At 37.8% G+C, this 19,392-nt stretch overlaps 1 protein-coding gene across 2 annotated transcripts in view; it reads left to right on the forward strand.

Annotated features, from left to right (window-relative positions):
• The first annotated feature begins 1,626 nt into the window (after nt 1–1,626).
• The window catches only part of GPR180 (G protein-coupled receptor 180), a 38,258-nt gene continuing 20,492 nt past the window's right edge, over nt 1,627–19,392 (forward strand). For both annotated transcript variants that reach the window (XR_009691228.1, XM_061133045.1), the window contains exons 1-6: nt 1,627–1,816; nt 3,926–4,084; nt 9,953–10,153; nt 15,603–15,783; nt 15,926–15,975; nt 18,929–19,086. Coding sequence is in view for 1 of the 2 variants with exons in the window: in XM_061133045.1 (XP_060989028.1) it covers nt 1,672–1,816; nt 3,926–4,084; nt 9,953–10,153; nt 15,603–15,783; nt 15,926–15,975; nt 18,929–19,086 (894 nt within the window). In the remaining variant the exon portion in view is untranslated. The remainder of the gene's footprint in view (nt 1,817–3,925; nt 4,085–9,952; nt 10,154–15,602; nt 15,784–15,925; nt 15,976–18,928; nt 19,087–19,392) is intronic.

Consider the following 19,392-nt stretch of genomic DNA (forward strand, 5'->3'; position numbering starts at 1 on the left):
TAAGTCTTAAAGGATCCACCCTGAACTATTAACAAGGAGTTACATTTGGTATCAGTATGAGCAGGGAAATGAGGAAATGAGGACTTCCATTTTGATCTCATACTTTTTGTCTAAATTTTTTTCTAAGCAGCATGAGTTACTTTTATAATTAAAAATAATGTTATTTTTAAAAACCTCATAATACTAATATCTCCAGTATATTCCTAGTCAGCCAGAGTTATAGAAAATGCTGGATACATGATATGAAGTTTTCCCTCAAGGTTTCCTTTTCTAAATTACAAGGTCTGTTGTGAGAACTTGCTTGTATGTAATAAAAGCTTGTTGTCAAATGAAAATAATTTATACACATTTATTCATGAAGTGATTTTGAGCTTCTACTCTCAAGATATAGTCTCTGACCAGCTGGAGCTTAACAATATATTAAGGTATTCAGATAAATCAGTAGACATTTACAATATAGTTTGGTTAAGTGTCCAGGTAGGGTAGTAAGAGATTCTGGTTCTTGGGGTATCTAACACAGATCTGAAGGCTTGAGAATGTCTTCTTAACGTGCCTTGGGAAAATAGAGTAGGAAAATGAGATAACGTGGGGGTTAAACAGTAGAATATGTGAAGTACTGCAGCCAGAGGGATCTACAAATGCTATAGGCCCAGAGGGGAGCATTTGGAGTGTGTCCGGCAAACTGACAGTGGCTCCGTATAAGGATGGACATCAAACACCGAGAGGTGGAAATCTGAGAGGCTTGAAAGTCATATTCTGAAGAGTTTGAGTTGTGTGCTAAGGCAGAGAGCCTCTGAAGGCAAGTGACGCAGTCATACAGTGTTTCCCAAAGCTTTCCGTGGTTCTAGGGTAGAGATGGACTGTGTGTAACCACTTGAAGAAAACTGACTGTTGTCAAATCAGTTGTCATAGGCCAAGTAAATGATGGTAAGGTGGTGGCCTGGGTAGTACAGAGGCTAGTACTTCCTAACCTAATCGAACAGAAGAAGCGCTAATAAACTGTTTCTTTGAACTGATTGGATGGAGGGAGCTTAGGGGCGGGGGTGAGGGGTTGCTACAATTAGCTCTCTGGCCTGCGGGATAATGGCATAACACAAGAAGACAGGAAACCTAGGAGGGAAAAGTCGGTTGGAGGTGCCGAGTGGCCAGGCGTTAAGCTGTGGACAGGGGCAGTTTCCTGCCTTTGAGACATCAAATTGGGCACATAGGACTTTCTTGGGTGGAGCATTTCCTCACGTCACCAGAAATGGTGCTGTTGTGTCTTTCTTCTTTCCGAAAACCACACATCACCGGAAAACCTTTCGGGCCGATGCCACGCGCAGGCGCATGCGCAGTGGCACCACGCGCGTGGCTGAGAGAAGGGCAATAATTTTTCCGTAACCAGAAGCAACATCCTCCCGAGTCTCCATAAAAAAGGCGGGAACTAGCCAACACGCCGGGGAGTGATGGGACTCCCGTATCTGCAGTCCCGCCCATGTCAGCCTCTGATTGGTGAATATCCTTGGATCGTGGCGGAGGGGCCCATATCATTGGCTGCTATTCTCCTGGGGGCGGGCCCGCGATGCCGGTCCTGCTCCCATCATCCCCCTCCCCCCATCTCAAGCTGTCGACGTGGGGCCGCGGCCGCGGGCGGTTAGGGGTTGGGGTGTGGGTTCCGAGCAGGAGGCGGGGATGGGGGGGCTGCGGCTTCTGGCAGTGGCCCTCACCTGCTGCTGGTGGCCACCAGGCAGCCAGGGTAAGACGCTGCGGGGCAGCTTCAGTAGCGCCACGGCCCGAGACGCTCAGGGCCAAAGCATCGGCCACTTCGAGTTCCACGGTAGGTTCGGGGCCGGGGAGAGGGATGAAGGCGCGTGAGCCCATCCCGCGGGCCCTTCCCTCCCCGCCTCTCTTGGGGAGCCTGGAGCTGGTAGCAGCAAGGCTGGGGACTTCAGCCAGCTTACCTGCGCTTCCCCTGTCGCCGGTTGTCTCCCCTACCGCGGCTTCCCGAAATCATGGGATGCGTTTATGGCCAACCCCTCTGTTGCAGCTCCCCAGATCCTCGTCAGCTCCCTCCCCCATGAGGGATTGTATCCTGCACCTAAAAGACCGTTTCCCGTTTTCCTCTCCTGCTAACGAATGTGCTGTTCCCTCTCCTGCTGCAAGTTTGGAGATCCTTCGCTCAAAGAAGCGTGCTTTATTCACTCCTGTCAGCTTGATTGTGTACACTAAGACACCGTAATTACATTTGAACATAAGTTCCAGAACTGAGATTTCCTGGGTTTTGTCCTTTTTGTTTTAGGATCAATTTGTTAAAACCTGCTTGCAGCACAGAAGTTTCGAATTCTCCTCACCACGTCTTATAATTTAGTTGTCACAATTGTCGGAATAGTTTGGTTACTTCCCTAGCTTTACTGTGGACCACGAGGCCTAGGATGAACTTGACAGAAATGCATGCAAGGGCGTCCTGGAAGCTTCTTAATTTGTATCCTATGTGACCCTTCTGAAATGAGATTGCATTTGATTCTTCACTTCTGGTCCCCCTCAAAAATCCATAATTATTAAATGAATGAATCTGCTTTCATTCTAATTTTTGCTTCATTTGCACCCTCAAAGTTTGAGTGTTTTTCTTGATACTTACTCTTAGTACTCTTAATTTGACTACTACTATATTTCAAATAATTATTTGCTCTGATGAAGTTAGGACCCTTATTTTATTTTATTTTTGGCCATGCTGTGTGTGGCATGCTCAAGTGATAGTAATGTCACTACGATAAATGGCACAGTCTGGACAGTGCCATGAGAAAATCTGGCGTGTATGGCTTATTCATGATTTGCAAACAGGCTTAGACAGCCCATATATTTAATTGATGATTACCTGATAGATATAGAGGAGAAACAAGTAATAAATCCAGATTTCTGAGGAAAGATTGAGGAATAGAGTGTTTCAAATATTTTAACATATGCACTTTCTCTTTTTGTGTGTGTTTTTACTATCATCAGTTTTCAGTGAATTCGAATTCAGTAAAATAATAATACCAAGACCATACTTTTGTAAGTACCGAAATAGGAATCGTAATTCAGAACATGATTCAAAATGTTAATAGGGGATAGAATCACTTTTAAGGCTGTTGATAATTTATAATGTCATTAGTTTATGTCAGAGACTTAAATGATTTTTTGATACACACTATACGTATAAATTTGTTTAAAATGTTTTGTCAAAGTGATAATAGTATAAAACAATAAAAAGAGAATTAAAAGATCTTAAAATGAAAAAACAGTCCCTTGTTTCACTTTTCCTTACTCACAGTCCCTTTCCCTAGAGGGACCTAGGGACTTTTTGCCATTTCTCTTCTAGGCCTTAAATGTAGTTGTGCTGTGCAACAAGGCTCATTGTATAGTTGTCTTACAACATATATTCTTCTGAAAATCCCTATGTAAAAGTCTCAGATGTCAAGTATATCTGAAATTCATTTATTTAAACTTTCTTACTATATTATATATGTTTGCTTTTTATAGTAAAAGAATAATTAAATATTAGCATCCATGTTATATTAAAAACCAAAAGAAACTGGCAGGACATTCCTATAGATAATTTATAAACAAGTGTTAAAGATTTGGAGTGGTTGTAAAATGAGGCGAAATTCTATCACAGTGCATGTCTACCTACAGCAGATGTTGCTGTTTATTCAGTGAAAAGCAATCAGTTATCAGCTGAAGCATAAGGAAACACAACACATTGTTTTGCATAATTAATGTGAATAATCACTTGACTTGTGTCTGAATGGGATGGTCATTCTAATATGAAGTACCTAGTTAAAATGAGATTTAAGAAAAATTGTGCTCTTTCAATTCCCGTTTTGATAAATAGAGTTATTGAATTGTCCTGCCATTTCAGTTCCATACAAGATCAAACTAGTTGATAATTTTTGCTTTAATGTCCCAGGTGACCATGCTCTTTTGTGTGTCAGAATCAACAACATAGCAGTAGCTGTTGGAAAGGAAGCTAAACTCTACCTGTTCCAAGCCCAGGAATGGCGAAAGCTGCAGGAAGGTGGTCCTGAGTATAGCTGCAGTGAAAAATTATCCAAAGCTCAGTTGACAAGTGAGTATTTCTCCTTTTCTTTGATCATTATGTGTTTTTTTTTTTTCCTCCTTAATGTTAGGAATATAGTATTTACATATCAAGATGTTTCATGGCACAGCACACACCACACTCTGCCTGGTACATTTTAAGCTAAATTTTAAGGAAACTAATCTTTTTGATCAAAAGATAGACTGCCTTTTTCCCCTCTTATTCAAAATCTTTGAAAAAAAAATGCAGATAATTTATAAAGGTATACTTTCCTTCATTCAGACTTCTAATAGGTCACATAATTCCTACCAATATGGCAGATGTATCTTGACCCAGTGGCAGCATGGAGTGAATGATTGTATTTGTTGAATGCTTATTGTCTGGTAGCACTGAGCTAAACACTAAGCATGTGTTATCTCAGTTAGTTGTATAATTTACCCCAAGTGATGCTGTTTTGCAATATGCTGTTGGCACACTTGGGACCTAGTCACACAGTGCCACAGTGTATCATTTTGGACCATCCCAGGACCACATCATTTGTAAACCGCAAGGTTCACCTCTGGAGAGGCTCTGCTTTTATTATTCTAGTTGTCTGAATCCTTGATCTCTTCCGTTGTCATCAACATTGTCCCATGCATTAGGGTGTTTGCCATCCAGAGTGAGTGCAGGCATTTTTAATGTAGAAATGAAGAGCCTGCTATGCCATGCTACCCATCCTACCCCTTGGAAGTTAACTGGTTATTAATTAGGAATGTGAAATATCCATGAGATAAACTGGGAAATATCTTTCTCCCCTTTTGCCCTTTATTTCCCCTACCATATTCTACATATTGATGAGTCTCTGAGTCTTCTTTTAGTCCAGTCAGTCAAGCCCTGCCATTTCTAAACATCCGTTCTTTGTCTTGGCAGCTGCCTGGTTCCCTCATAGCCTGAGTAGGGACGAGAGAACAAGTCCCATATCATCGCCGCCTATTGTGGGGATCTCTTGTCTAGGTTTCTGAGATGACATTGACAGTCTGCTGAAGAAGCCTGAATGACTAGATTCAGATATCAAAGAGACAGTTACTTATTTACCTCAATCCTGAATTGTAGAACTTATCTGGGAAATTCGTACAAAAGGTCATTGTCAGTTTTCTTTGCCTTTCTACACCAATTTGCTCAGCTAAGTGTTCCACACAAGTATGAGAAGTTCTGACCTTCAGTCCCCAGTTCCCATAATGTCTGCCGCCATGGCCATCCAAACCTGACCCTCTTCCAGTGTTCCCTGTTTGAGGAACCGGCACCACCATCTAGCTAGTGAATAAGCTAGAAACCGAGGAGTCTTCAACACTCCTTTCTTTAACCTCTCTATCCCCTTCCCGTCTAGTAAGTTTCCTCTAAAGATCTCTTGAATTCATCTACTTTTCTTCATCTTACCCCTATCATGTTATTCCAGGAGGCCATAGTCTCTTGCCTGTACTATTGCAATCCCTCCTGCCTGGCCACTGCCGCTGTGTTGTTCCCCCTCTGTAAGCAGAGTTACAGAACAGCAGGTTTACACCCTCACCACACCCTTAAATACTGCAGTGGGTTCCTACTGCTCAAAAACAGAGATGGCCCTCCTAACCTGATCAGGAAAGCCATCCGAGAGTCTGGCTGATACTAACCCCCCTACCCCCAGCTTCATCTCACAGTATTGCCCACTTTGGCCTCATTTTGTTTGTAGTGCTGGTTTTGTTTCAGAGCTCCCCTGGGCCTTTGCATAGGCTTTTCCTGTTTGTTCTTCCTCTTTGACTCTTCCATCCACTGAGTTAACACTTGAGGTTTTATAGCCTGTTTTCTTCCACAGCACTTGTTATAGTTACAAGTTTATATTTATTTGGTATAAAATCAATCAGTGAGAGCAGAAGGCCTCTTCTGATCTATTCATTCATTCATTCACAATACTTCCCATACTATGCTAGGCACTAGTGATAAATCAAGGGACCAAAATACTGACACTGTCCACACTGCTTAAGGCTGCTAAGGGTATGGATCAGGTCACTGTAAGTAAATGTGAAACTGAGGTTGTGATAAGAAGTATGAGTATTAGTTACATTTATGATTGAGAGAGAGTGAGAATTTACAATCACCATAGTGCTCAGTTAAGCATTGGCTAAGTATTTGTAGGATGAATTGTCATGCAGCTTAGTGCTTGAGGGGGTTTTGGTTAGTAGGTCATTTCCTTTGTATTTGGCACCTTAAAGTCTTTTTGCTTCTCTGTTAAAAGTTGATCAGACAGTTTAAAGCTTTGAGCTGTAGGAATCGATTTATTTTCTTATATTACATGGTCAATGTTATACCATATTGTATATACACTTGCAAAAACATAATTTTTATATCAGTCAAATACCTTCAGTCACAGAACTTATGTATATGGAAAGACTTGGTGCACTGGAAAGACCCCTAAACTGAGAATCACTGTTAGTAACTTGTAATAAGATCTTGTTATCTTTCACCTGCACTTTACCTATCTGTGCAATAAGGAAGTTTGACTAGTTTTCTCCAAGGTTCCTGAAAGTCTAAAATGCTGTGATTCTAATTATGACCCTTTAGGTGGAGTTGCGTGTATAGAGAGCTATAATTTATGAAACCTCTTGCTGTTGTTTCTTTTTCTATTCTCCCTTCCTCTTCCTTCTCTGTTATGTGAAGGGTATTCTTTGAAATTGTTGGAACGGAAGATCTCAGGAAACAGGAATTTTTGAGGAATGAAGATTGTTTTGTTAAATTTGAAGGTCTGAAATAAATTCAGTACTGATGGCATATATATTCCTTTCTACATATTTAATCAGTTCTTTTTCCACAACAAAAGCCAAGTCTTAACAAAATCTATATTCTCTAACTTTTGCATATTATTTTCATATTCATAGTATATTGTTATCTAGAAGCTTTGATGCATTGAAACAAAAAGTATATCCTTAAATTCATGACAGTGTAGTAGTATCACATATTTGAAAATAATTCCTTGTAAAAAAAAAATTCTCATTTCCTGACCATTAATGAGACTTTTAAGTATTAATAGCCTTTCACCTACTTGGTGATGAGCTCATTAACTGTGCCTGATTCCTATGTAAAACCTTATTGCTGCCATGAACTATGAAAAGATTAGTAGATTTGAAAAATCTCAGTGTTGAATGTTGCTTGTGATTATACGTTCTCCCCAAATTAATGTTTGAAGAATTATTTTTCAGTCTTCCTTTTTCCTCTTTCAGTAATGACATAAACCATCAGATTTTTTTAAATGGTGAAAACTATTTTGTAGGGTTTTTTTTTTTAAGAGCAAACAAAGAAGATATTTAAAGCACAGAAAATGAGTTTCTATGCAAAAGAAATTTACTGTCAGATAACAAGAATTAAATGTAATATTGTATATAAAACATTTTCAGTATTGTCTTTTTATATCATATGTATATATTTCCTTTTGTACATTTGGTATATTTTATTAACTGCTTAAAAGTGTTAGTATCTTATTATTTTGAGTAATTTTGTTAACAGTATTCATTTCATTTTATAATTCTATTGGGCAATTAGCCATTCAACGCCATTCTCTGCAAGTCAAGTTTTGTTAATATTTGAGGTACTAATTGCATCAGCATACAATAAGCATGCTATGCTGTAGTCTTTTGTTTCAAAAACAATGAACATGCAGTTTTGTCAAGAGGCTTATTTCCTAGGCTTACTGAAAAAGGCAGCAAGACAAAAACTCAAACCAGTATCTCTTTATGATGTGGTAATTTAAAATGAACACATAATTTAAAATGAAACATCAAAAAGTATATTGATGAAAATATAATAGTTAAATTCTTATTTTATCTAAGAGAAAAAGTGGAAGTGATAAAACCTCAACACAGCAGAGCTTTTATATAATAAAGTCAGATTATATAATTGCAAGCTGCACATTTCAAAAGCCTTATTTCTGAACTGCTTATTGATCATATATTGAATTCTTATTAAAGGTCTTCAAATATTTAACAGAAACTTGAGTCCTTGCTACTTTTTCCCAGAAGCTGTGCCTTAAGAAAAACAGTATAAATGTCAGCTAAATTAAGACAGAAAAAAAAAAAACAATGCTGTGGTATTCTTAACAAAATCATCTTGTCCATTTTAACTACTATTAATGAAGTTCCCAAATGTAAAGTTTTAAGTCCTCCAAATTTGAATCCTGTCTGGATAAGTCCCTCAGTGATAAAGACAACTTACAAATAATGTTTTTCCAACTTTTTATCAGGAAAATTTTCAGTTATACATACAAGCTGAAAGCAGAGTGCAACCAGCATCTGAATATTCTTGGCTTAGGTTTAATAATTTTAATATTTTGTTACATTTGCTTTATGTTTGTGTATGTTTGATTTTTGTTTTGAACCGAAATGAAAATAAGCTGTGGGTGTGTTGAGCAATTCAGCATACATCTCATAAGAGTAAGGACATTTTTCTCCATAAATATTACCGTAACAATACCATCACTGCGTTTAAGAAAATGAACGATTTCATAGTACCCTCTAAAATCTTTTCCATACGCAAATTTCCACAGTTATCTCAAGAAATGTCGTTTATTTATTAAAAAGTTTTGTGCTTTCAATTGAGGAAAAGATCAAGACTAGCTGGCATGCAGTAGGGGCAGTCTGGACTTGGGAATTGGGCTCATCATAATCCTGTATTTTAAGAACTCTTGACTTAGGATTTTCATCTACTGTCTCCTTTGCTCCTTATAAGGATTCTGAGTCAAACAGGGCAAGTGGCTTAAGTTTACTACTGAAGAAACACATGTAGAGAGGTTAAGTATTGTCTTTATATGAGTCCCAAGGTTATAAGACTTGCTCCTCTAACTCTCCTACTGTCTTTATTGCACATGGTGTTTGAGACTTTAGTCTCCTACCACGCTTATGGTGGGAGTGAGTTTCTCTTAGATCAGGATCATAGTTTTAGATTGAGAAGGAATCTCAGACATCATTTAGTGTTTCTCAAAGGGAGTGCTATTGGCGTTTTGGGTAGGAACAGGTCTTTGTCATGGGAGACTATGTTAGGTGGTGTGAGGATTAGCACTGCCCAGCTTCAAGTGTGTTCTCAACTGCTGTGACAGCAAAACTGTCAAATGCTCTACAGGGGAATAGAATTACCCTGGGTTGAGAACCGTTGATTAGTGTAATCACCTTATTTTAAAGAAAGGAAAAGGGCAACTTGTATTCAGCAACCATGCTGAGTGTATAACTTAGTGCCTGCATTGGCTCTTTGCTCTAAGTATTATGTTCATTTTACGGATGAAGAAAGTGTCATTGCTTATATAACTTGCCCAAAGTCATATAGAAGGTAAGTATAGTTTCCAAAGTTGAATGCTCCATATTTAAATATAACTCAAATAAGTAATTTTCAGAAATGTCACCATGATGGTTTACACAGCATTGTGAATGTACTTAATACACAGCTGTACCTAAAAATGGTAACTTTTGTGTTGTACACATTTTACCACTGCAACAAAGAAATTTTTAGTATTGCTCACTTACTTGAAAACTTTGGAAATATTTAATTGAAATTCAGAATTTCAGTGCAACCTTTCTAGTCATTTGTGGTATTACATAGAATTTTTTAAAACTATTTTATATTGGAGTGTAACTGATTAACAATGTCATAGTTTCAGGTGCACAGCAGAATGACTCTGTACATATTTTCATAAAACTTTTATGGTGATACCTTTGGTTGGTTAAATACAATATTTTTACCTGCTTGACTTACAGAACTTATTCCAGTACTACATCAGGGTGTGGATTACTGAGGCAATAAGAACTAAACAAAAGAATTCTAATTTCAAATTGATTGTGTGACTAAAACAATGACTACATTTGAGGGTTTTGCTTTGAAAGTGCTATTTTTTTTTCTTTGAAGTGGCCATGAATCAGACGGAACATAACTTAACAGTGTCCCAGACTCCTCACCCTCAGAAGTGGCACGTGTTCTACGCAGACAAGTACACGTGCAGAGAGGGCGGGGAGGAGTCTCAGGGGGAAGACATCCCATTTGAAATGATGTTACTGAATCCGGATGCTGAAGGGAACCCATTTGATCATTTCAGTGCTGGAGAATCTGGTAAGGATATGCACTTAGATATCCTAAGTGCAGAAAAAGATTTATGCCTGAGAATCTTCTTGTTGTGTTATTCGAATACTGAAAAATTAAAAACAACTTGTGTCCAACAGTAGAGAAATGGTTAAATAAACCTTCTTATAAAATTGTAACAGCTGTACTATTAAGTTTAAAACCATAACTGGAAATTTTATGTTGTATGTTTTCAATTATGTTACAAAATGCAGAGAATCAACAGAAAGAAGTAAAAAAATACGAACAGATTGTTTCCATACTTTGGCTGGTAGGCTTATGGGTAGTTTATAGTATCTGCATTCTAAACTCTGTTTTTATGATAAGCTAGCTTTATTTTTATGAACAGAAGAGTGTTCATAAACTGAGCAGTCTAAATTGGCAACCCAGTGATTAAGTAGGATAGAAACTCCTTTACTTCATATAGCTGTCCTTCACTAGGGTGTTTGAATATTTTTAGGAGTTGCTTTCATTGGAGTTTGCAACAATTTTAGGAAGGATCAAAATTGATGAAGTTTTCTGATATCAAATCTACTCCCATAAAATATTTCATCAGAATTTTAGCTTGACAGAATTTGAAGTTCTGACTCAGTTCTTAGTCCTGACTCCTTCTGATCTATCTTCTCCTGTGACTGATTTTGATTTGATACTTACAGTGTGTTTAAAAACTGTCTTTCTTTTACTCAAGTGGGGAATGTTACTTTGGTCATGTCACCAAGAGTATTTAAATGAAGGGGAAAAAAAATCTCACTATAGTATGGATTTCCATTAAGCATGGGATTCTTGGCAAGGCTTTTATGTGGGGATTGAGTTTTAAAAAGTGCTGTAAGTACTCAAAAGTATTCATTGCTAGGTAGCTGGCGTAATTTCCCAGGATCTCATCATTTCATTCTTTAAATATCTAGATGCCTTAAAATCTGATTAATTCTACATTGAGGAATTAATTCATTAATTCTCAACCCACTGCTGTGTATGCATCTGGAGAGCTTTAGGAAAAATACAGATGTCCGCCCCCAGAGACTGAGATAGACTTGGTTTTGGAGTGGAAGTGAGGCATTTAGCTAATCTAATGTGTAGACCCACTTATCTAGAAGTCCATGTTGCTTTAGAAATGTGTTGGTTTTAACATAAAGGCTTCAGAAGGATTCCTCCTAGTCTATAGCCTCAGGTATAGAATTTGTTTCCAGGGAATAATTCCCAATTAGTTCAGTTTAGAAACTTTTCCTCATTTGACTTATTTTCTGCCCTGAGTAGAGAAAATTGATTCGCTATGCTTTTTACTCAGAATAGACTGTTAAACCATGTATCTTAGAGGTTCAAATTAGAATAACCTGGTGCAAAAAGCTGCAATTAATGTTACATGTTACTCTGATTAAATTTTATAGTTTCCTTTCAAACCAATTAGGTATTTTATATATCTACCAGGCTTCAGTTACTCATATATTTTACAGACATAGGAACTTAGGGGTTTTTTTTAATATTGACTAAGGCAAGTTTGATGCTATTTGACAAAACACTACATAGGAATATCATGCCTCAAGTTAAAATAAAATAAAATCGCCTCTTAAAAAATTAGAATCCTTGTTAATTACTTGTAGTTGGTAGAGACCAAAAGAAGTGCACAGAATCCTGAGAGTTAAAGCATCATTGTCTAAAGTAGACTTGATTTTTCTTGGAATAATATTACAGGCTCTTCCACATCTGCCATTTCACTGTCTTTAAGACTCCAGATATGTTTATTATTTTCTCTTGTTCCTTTTTTCCTCTCTGTTATCCCAAAAGATAATGGATTGGATCTTACCTTTAGGTCTGTAACTTTGATGGAAAACTCTACTGCAAGTAGTATAGACAGTAAGGAAATTAATTCTCTTGCATAGCAATAACACCTGAGATTTCTTCAAGGCAGTTTATTTAGCATTTCTCTACCCTCATATCCTCTGACTGTCAGCTTTGTCAGCTTCCTCATGTTCACAGTTAACTGCAGTTATCTGGGCCTTGTATCTGGACAGTGGCCAAATTCAGTATCTCTTTGTTAAGAGCAAGCAAACTTTTCCCAGAAGGACCCTCATCACATTTCATTGGCCAGAGCTCGACACATGACCTTGTTACCTAACATGGTAAGAGAAATATTAAGTGAAGATATCAGAAAGGAGATAAAGGTAAACCAACAAGTCAAAGTAAAGGGTTAGGGTTAGGCTTACATCTTTGGGCAAAGAGAGTATTGGAATTTCTCTAATTGGTTTAGACTACTCAGGAGGTATCTTGAGACACCCGTGGGTGGGATGGACCTTGGGTTCTGAGACCACAGACATCACTGGTAGGCCAGACTGTTCCAGGGGCTGCCCCGTGACCCATTGACTCTCTCCTTCTCTTACCCTCGTTTCTCCCATCTCCCATCATTTAGCCGGAGGTAAATTTTTTTTAAAGCTGTCCTAAAAGTTTTCTTCCCACTGAATTTTACTAATGCTTTTTCCCATTAAGTTTGCGTTAAAATCTACTCATTCCCTTATAAGTCTTTGTCACCCATTGCATGGTGATTTAAGAGTGTTTTTCTTCTTTTGTGTATAGGCAAGACTTAATACCTAGTATCCACCTGTGTTAAAATTAGATTTTAGTTTCAAGGTGAACATAGATTGCACTCTGAGGGATGTTGGCAGAACAAAGTAAAGTTGAAGAGGAAAGAAACAGACTTTTTTCCTAGAGATGGTTTGTTTAAAAGAACCCTGAGTGCAGAAGCAGAGTTTTATCTTTAAAGAATCAGAGTCAAGGTAAATAATTTATGCAAAATGCAATGAGCAAAGTATAGGACAAATGTCCTTGTTCAAGTTACTTAATATATTATCTCAATGAAGTAATTTGTTGGTTACAGTGTTAGCTTTTTATGGAAAATACATTTAGTCTTGAATAATTTGAAAACATTTTTTGCTAGTGACATATGTCTTATTTTCAAAGTCCTTTCCTCTATTATTCTGGTCATGGTTATTGTTTAGTCTCTGAGTCATGTCCAACTCTTTTGTGACCCCATGGACTGTAGCCCACCAGTCCATCTTTCTCAGGCAAGATTTCCCATTCTTGCCTGGGAAACCCCATGGGATTCTCTAGGCAAGACTACTGGAGTGGGTTACCATTTCCTTCTCCAGGGGATCTCTCCGACCCAGGGACTGAACTTGTGTCTCCTGCTTGGCAGGCGGATTCTTTGCCCCTGAGCCACCTGGGAGGCTCACTATTCTGGTTACTCAATAGTCTGAGAATTTTCTTTTCCTCGTGCATTTCTAACCTAACAGAGCCTGGAACCTTAACTTGTAATGAATATTCTGTAGAGTACTATAAATAAATAACAATTTATAAGTAGAATACCATATTTAATTCTTTATGCTAAGAAGGACAGACAAAAACAGATTCAGAACCCAGCATAGCATGAAGACGTCACTGACCCACAGTTACAATGCCGTGCTTAGTTGCTCAGTCGTGTCTGACTGTTTGCGACCCCATGGACTATAGCCCACCAGGCTCCTCTGCCCTTGGGGATTCTCCAGGCAAGAACACTGAATGGGTTGCCATGCCCTCCAGGGGATTGTCCCAACCCAGGGATCAAACCCAGGTCTCCCGCATTGCAGGTGGATTCTTTACCAACTGAGCTACCCGGGAAGCCCACAGTTATGTTTAGCTTATTTTCTGCCTTGTTCTTTTACTCTAACAATCGCAGGCTTATGGTCCTGTTGTTTCTAAAACTAGAATACCCTACTTCTCTACGTCAGGAACTTTAAAAGAACGCACACCCATTCTGTCATTTGTTATTCTCTTCCGGAAGTCTGAACGTGCTTTCTCACCCGGACTAGCGAGGTGGATGATCAGCATTTATGTACGAAGAGCAGGAGAGACACCCAGTGGCTGGAAGACTTTCTGTGTTCTCCTAACCATGCCTAAAACATGACTGAGATTGAACTGTTTATTGAGCATTTTTCCTGCTATTTGTATCTCCTGAATTACTTTTCCAAAATGATTTCCATATAATGGAAGCATTTCCTTCTGTTGTTTCGAGTTTATCCGACATGGGAAATTGGAGCACATTCAGGGGTCACAGCTGGATAAAAGTGAGTGCAGTTTAGGCTATTCATTCACAGATTCAGTAGAGACAGCTGTCTTCATAGCCGCTGTCACTGTGTCCAGTGCTCTTTAGATAGAATATAAAAGCCCTAAAGTTAGGGACTAACTTTCAATGTGACCGAGTAAATGTAAACTGTTAAACTCAGAGCTTGCCCTGGTTTGTTATAAAAATTTTCTGAAAGTTCTGAAAAATGAAGACACAGTCAAAAGATGCCACTTAACACAGAAAAGAGGGTGTTTATCTTGAGAGTATGTGAAGACCATAATGAAAAGTTGGTGGTAGAAACTAAAGGCCGCTAAATGCCTAGCACCATTTTAAAAATTCTGCACATTTACTTTGTTCTTGTCTTTACCAGCCAACTCCCTTTACTCATTCATAATTTCCACTCACTCAAAACTTTTATTTCAGTATGGTCTGGCTTGACTCCTGTGACCTGCCCTAGCATCTATTCTTTCCAACTTCAGTTTTTCTTGCTTCATCCTTCCTATGTTTTGTGGTTTGATGTCCCAAGAGAACATGCTTAGCCTCTTATCTTTGAGAACCAAGTGATGCTATTGGCCAATGACTAGTCTTAGGATTAGTAGCCATTTGGTCAGGTGTTCTAGTTTCAGTCGCCTGTGGAGTGGAATCACGTGGTCTCCATAGGTTTTCCTTTATGACAGAACGAAAGCCCTTTCCTTCAGAAGGAGGCTCTGGTCATGAGACATATTGTGACACTTTGTCTAAGTGGGAATTTAAGGCTGCCATCCATCCCAGAGCTGTGGCTCTCAGGCTTTAGCTGCATCAGAGTCACTGAAGGACATTTTCAAACCCAGAGTGCTGGTCCCCACTCCCAGGGTCTCTGAGACCCTTGATACAGGATGAGTCCCAAACATGCATTTCTAACTAGGTCGCTAGTGCTGGTGCTGCTGCTGGCCCAGGGCTCACACTTCAAGCATTGTCAGGGTATGTAAACTATTATTGACTGACTAAGTCTATTTTTAAACGTCTTATAGAAGAAGCCCATTTTGGGGGTAAGAAACATATGTAACTGAAGGTTGAAATCATTGTTTTTTCCCACAGAGCTATGATTTTGTGGTTAGTCTGTGGGCTTATCTCCTGACCAGTAGTTTGTTTTTTAATAGATTGACCGTAGTTTAAGCTGTGCTGTTACAGTCAAGACTTCATTCCAGAGTAGGAGATTATTTAAGTTTCAACACTTTTCCTTTTTCTCTCTTGCAAAAGTAAATAAAGACTGTGACTCCAGTTAAAAGACAAGTTCTGAAAATATTGATGGAAGATTTGAAAGCACCCCAACACTGTAACTGGCTTGTTCCTTTCTTCTCTTCGCAGGGTTACATGAGTTCTTTTTCCTCCTGGTCCTAGTCTACTTTGTGATCGCTTGCATTTATGCGCAGTCGTTGTGGCAGGCTATTAAGAAAGGCGGACCCATGCACATGGTTTTAAAGGTTCTGACAACTGCATTGCTGTTACAAGCTGGTTCGGCTTTCGCTAATTACATTCATTTCTCCAGGTAACTCAAAACCATTAAAACTGTGTTCATCATTATGTCTAATTAATCCTAATTAGTCCACCAAAGTTATGTTTGCTTTGATTATGAATAATTTTGTTCACATTTGTAATTTATGCTAATATTCTCCTCTTCAATTCCTCAGTTACTCCAAAGATGGAATAGGGGTACCTTTTATGGGAAGTTTGGCAGAATGTGAGTATCTTACTAAACATTTCTTTAAAACATAAACTTGCTATCTGCTTCTTGTATGTTTTCCTTTTTCATCAGTTATTTTCTGTCATAATACAGTTTTTTCTAATCTGAGGTTGATTAGATTTGGCTCAACTGGAAATAAGATTACAGATTTAGTTTCCACATATCCTGTTTAGTTTCTGTAGGGATAGATAATGTGTTTAGCTCTTCATTGTGTTTAGAGCATATTTATGCCCTTTCTGTCATTTTTATCCTCAATAAAGACTCAGTGAAGTAGGTATGCTTATCCCTATTTTGCAGATAAAGAATCTAGGCTCAGTGACAGAAAGTACATTTCCAAATGTCAGTCATCTGGTAGATGGTAGAGCCAAGACTTAGACCTAATTTTCTGACCACAAAGCTAAAGATTTTTTTTTCCCTTTTATCATCCCTTTTTTGACTTTTTCTCTCTTTTTCTAACCTGGAGCCATAGAATAAACCTATAATTGAGCTGACTTCTCAGCTTTGTTCTTTGATTTATAAGAAGAACTCTTATGAGGTAATTTTTCAATTAAGCATGATGGTGAAAAAATAAAATTTCCTACAATCATAACTTTTAAAAGAGAACTTCAGAAGTACATCAGGTCATATGCCATTCTCAGTTCTGAAAAACAAGTTAAGATTTGCTCTAAAAAAGCAGGTCCTGAATATACAGCCATTCTAGGATTTACTTTCCTTGTATTTTCCATGTTTCTCTTCTAGTCTCCTCTCTCTTTAATAGGGTATCTTACAGTAATCTCTATAATCATCTCAGGACCCGATTATCCTGATCTTGCTACCTATTTTAAGATTCTAAAACTTCTATAACCTCTCCTTTTCCTTGTGAAGAGGATGTATATACTGTTCACTTCTTGGGAATGAGCAAAAGTTGATTCTCTTTGACATTACCAGAACCCTGCCTTGTCCCCCTGTTTTCTCTTAGATGACTCAGGATGTTTATAATAGAGTCCTAGAGTTTTAAAGCTGGACAGAACATAGACATAATTTAGCTCATGCATTTTAGATGAGGAAATTGTGGCCCAGAGAGGCAAAGCATACAGAGGCCCATCAGTAGCAAAGCTATTACTAAAATCAAGGACTTGAAGTTTTGTGAGTATCTACTATATACAAAACAGTTTCAGGCTGTCTGGCATCTTCATGGTAGGTTAAAAGCAAAAGTCTTTTTTAAAAAAACTGCAGTAAATCAACATTGATCATTTTGGTAGTTCTGACAACAGGTTTATTAAATGATAAAATTTCTTTTTAAAAAAAATTTTTGGCTGCACCACACGGCATGTGGGATCTTATTAATAGTTCCCAGACCAGGGATCAAACCTGTGCCCCTTGACCTTAACCACAAGACCACCAGGGAAGTCCCTAAAATTTCAGGATTTTTAATTAAATTCCACAGGATGGGATTTTTGTGTGATCTGTATAGTTCGTCTATAATTAGTTACTTTTCCAAGAACAGATAAGCAGTGTTCTGCCTGTCCTCATAGTTACAGTATATTATATCAATATGTGCATTAGTTAGTACACATAGAAATAAGCCAGAAAATCAGTGTACTCCCCAACCCTGTATTTGTAAAAACAAATAGCAAAAGCGAATTAGCAACTTATGTAGGTATATTCCTTTGGCTGACTTCTTTAAGTAAGTGAATATGTATTTGTAAAATGTTTAATAAAAATAATTAGCATCACAGTCATTTAAAATCTACAGTGAAAGAAAGTTATCCTTGATCTGAAAGGCCATGGTGTTTTATATCATTGAAATGTGGTGACAGTTCATTATTAGAATTCACTATTACAGATAAATAAGTCTAAATGTAAAGTATCTAGTTCTCATTGGGGTTAGGGTTAGAAAAATATGTCAAAATAAATCTGAGATCTATTATTAATAGTTTTTTGGCTTGTGACTTTTAATATAAGTATTATACTACAACTAGTCTTATCTGTTTCTCTAAGAATATTTTTGTATAAAAGAAGTATAAGTTGTAGACATCAAAGTCATAAGTGGCAATTTGAAGGAAGTTTTATTTTGTTAAATTGTGATCAAACGTTTATTCCAAAATCCACATCAAAATACACTTTGATGAAAGGTTATAATTTTTTAAAAAATCAGTAAATAGAACTTCCAAAATAAATACACATGTAAGCGGAGGTAAACAGCTGATGGTTGTTTAAACCAGTAGTGCTGAACTGGACGCAGGCGGTTTTGTCGCGTCCTTTCTGCAGCTGCCGACTTCCCCTGAAGTGTGAGTGATGGCCACCTGGTGGCGCTTCACACTAATGCATGGAGCACGTCATCTGTCTTCAGGACTGACAGTAAGGCCAGCATAATTGGATGTTACAGAGGCTCTGCGTTTCTTTATTGTCGTGCTATTGCTTACTAATAGTTTTAGAAACTATTCTTCACATTATGATTCAGCCATCAAAAAAACGTTAACAACCCAGAAATATGTAGTCTTCTCCACACTGCAGAAATTATATTTAAAATGTGTTTTCATAAGTAGTGAGTTATAGATTATAGTAAGAAAAACTAAGAAAAATAAGGAACACAAACAGATTTAAAACTGGCCTTAAAAATACGTACAGGTACATAAATATTTTTAAAAATAGGAATTTTGCCATTGTGTTAGCGATTCCCAGAAATGTTTACAAATATAATGGCAGAATTTTAATTCTTTAGATTTATTATTGAATTTCGGTAGTTTCTTTTTGAAAGTGCTTGTCTTTTGTGCTTAATAAAATAATTATGTTCTCAATGCAAAAAGGATAAAATTTGGGAATTCCCTGGCAGTCCTGTGGTTAGGACTCTGAGCTTTCACTGCCCAAAGTGTGGGTTCATTCTTCATTTGGGGAAACAAAAAAAAAAAAGGAGGAGATTTGTTGTATTGCAAAAGCTCAGCTGACTTTGGTTTTCATTTCCCATTAGTTTTTGACATCGCTTCCCAAATTCAAATGCTATACCTACTTCTGAGTCTGTGCATGGGTTGGACAATAGTCAGAATGAAGAAGTCTCAGAGCAGACCTCTCCAGTGGGACTCTACTCCTGCATCCACTGGTATTGCTGTATTCATGGTCATAACACAGGTGAGTAGTGAAACCAAATATTTCTGTTCTATGCTATTCAAAAATGCAGACTTGAACACATCTCCTGTCAAAATTGAACCCCGGGACCCATGAAACATTTGTGTCATTTTGAACTATGAGTTTAAAGTGTGATAGATCATAAGTGAAGTAAGTCAGAAAGAGAAAGACAGATACTATATGGTATCACTTACATGTGGAATCTAAAATATGACACAAGTGAACTTACCTATGAAACAGAGATTGTTCTCAGACATAGAAAATAAATTCATGGTTATCACAGGGAAAAGAGGATGGAGGAGGGATAAA

The sequence above is a fragment of the Dama dama genome, chromosome 30 (genome assembly GCF_033118175.1).
Source record: "Dama dama isolate Ldn47 chromosome 30, ASM3311817v1, whole genome shotgun sequence".
NCBI classification, from domain to species: domain Eukaryota; kingdom Metazoa; phylum Chordata; class Mammalia; order Artiodactyla; family Cervidae; genus Dama; species Dama dama.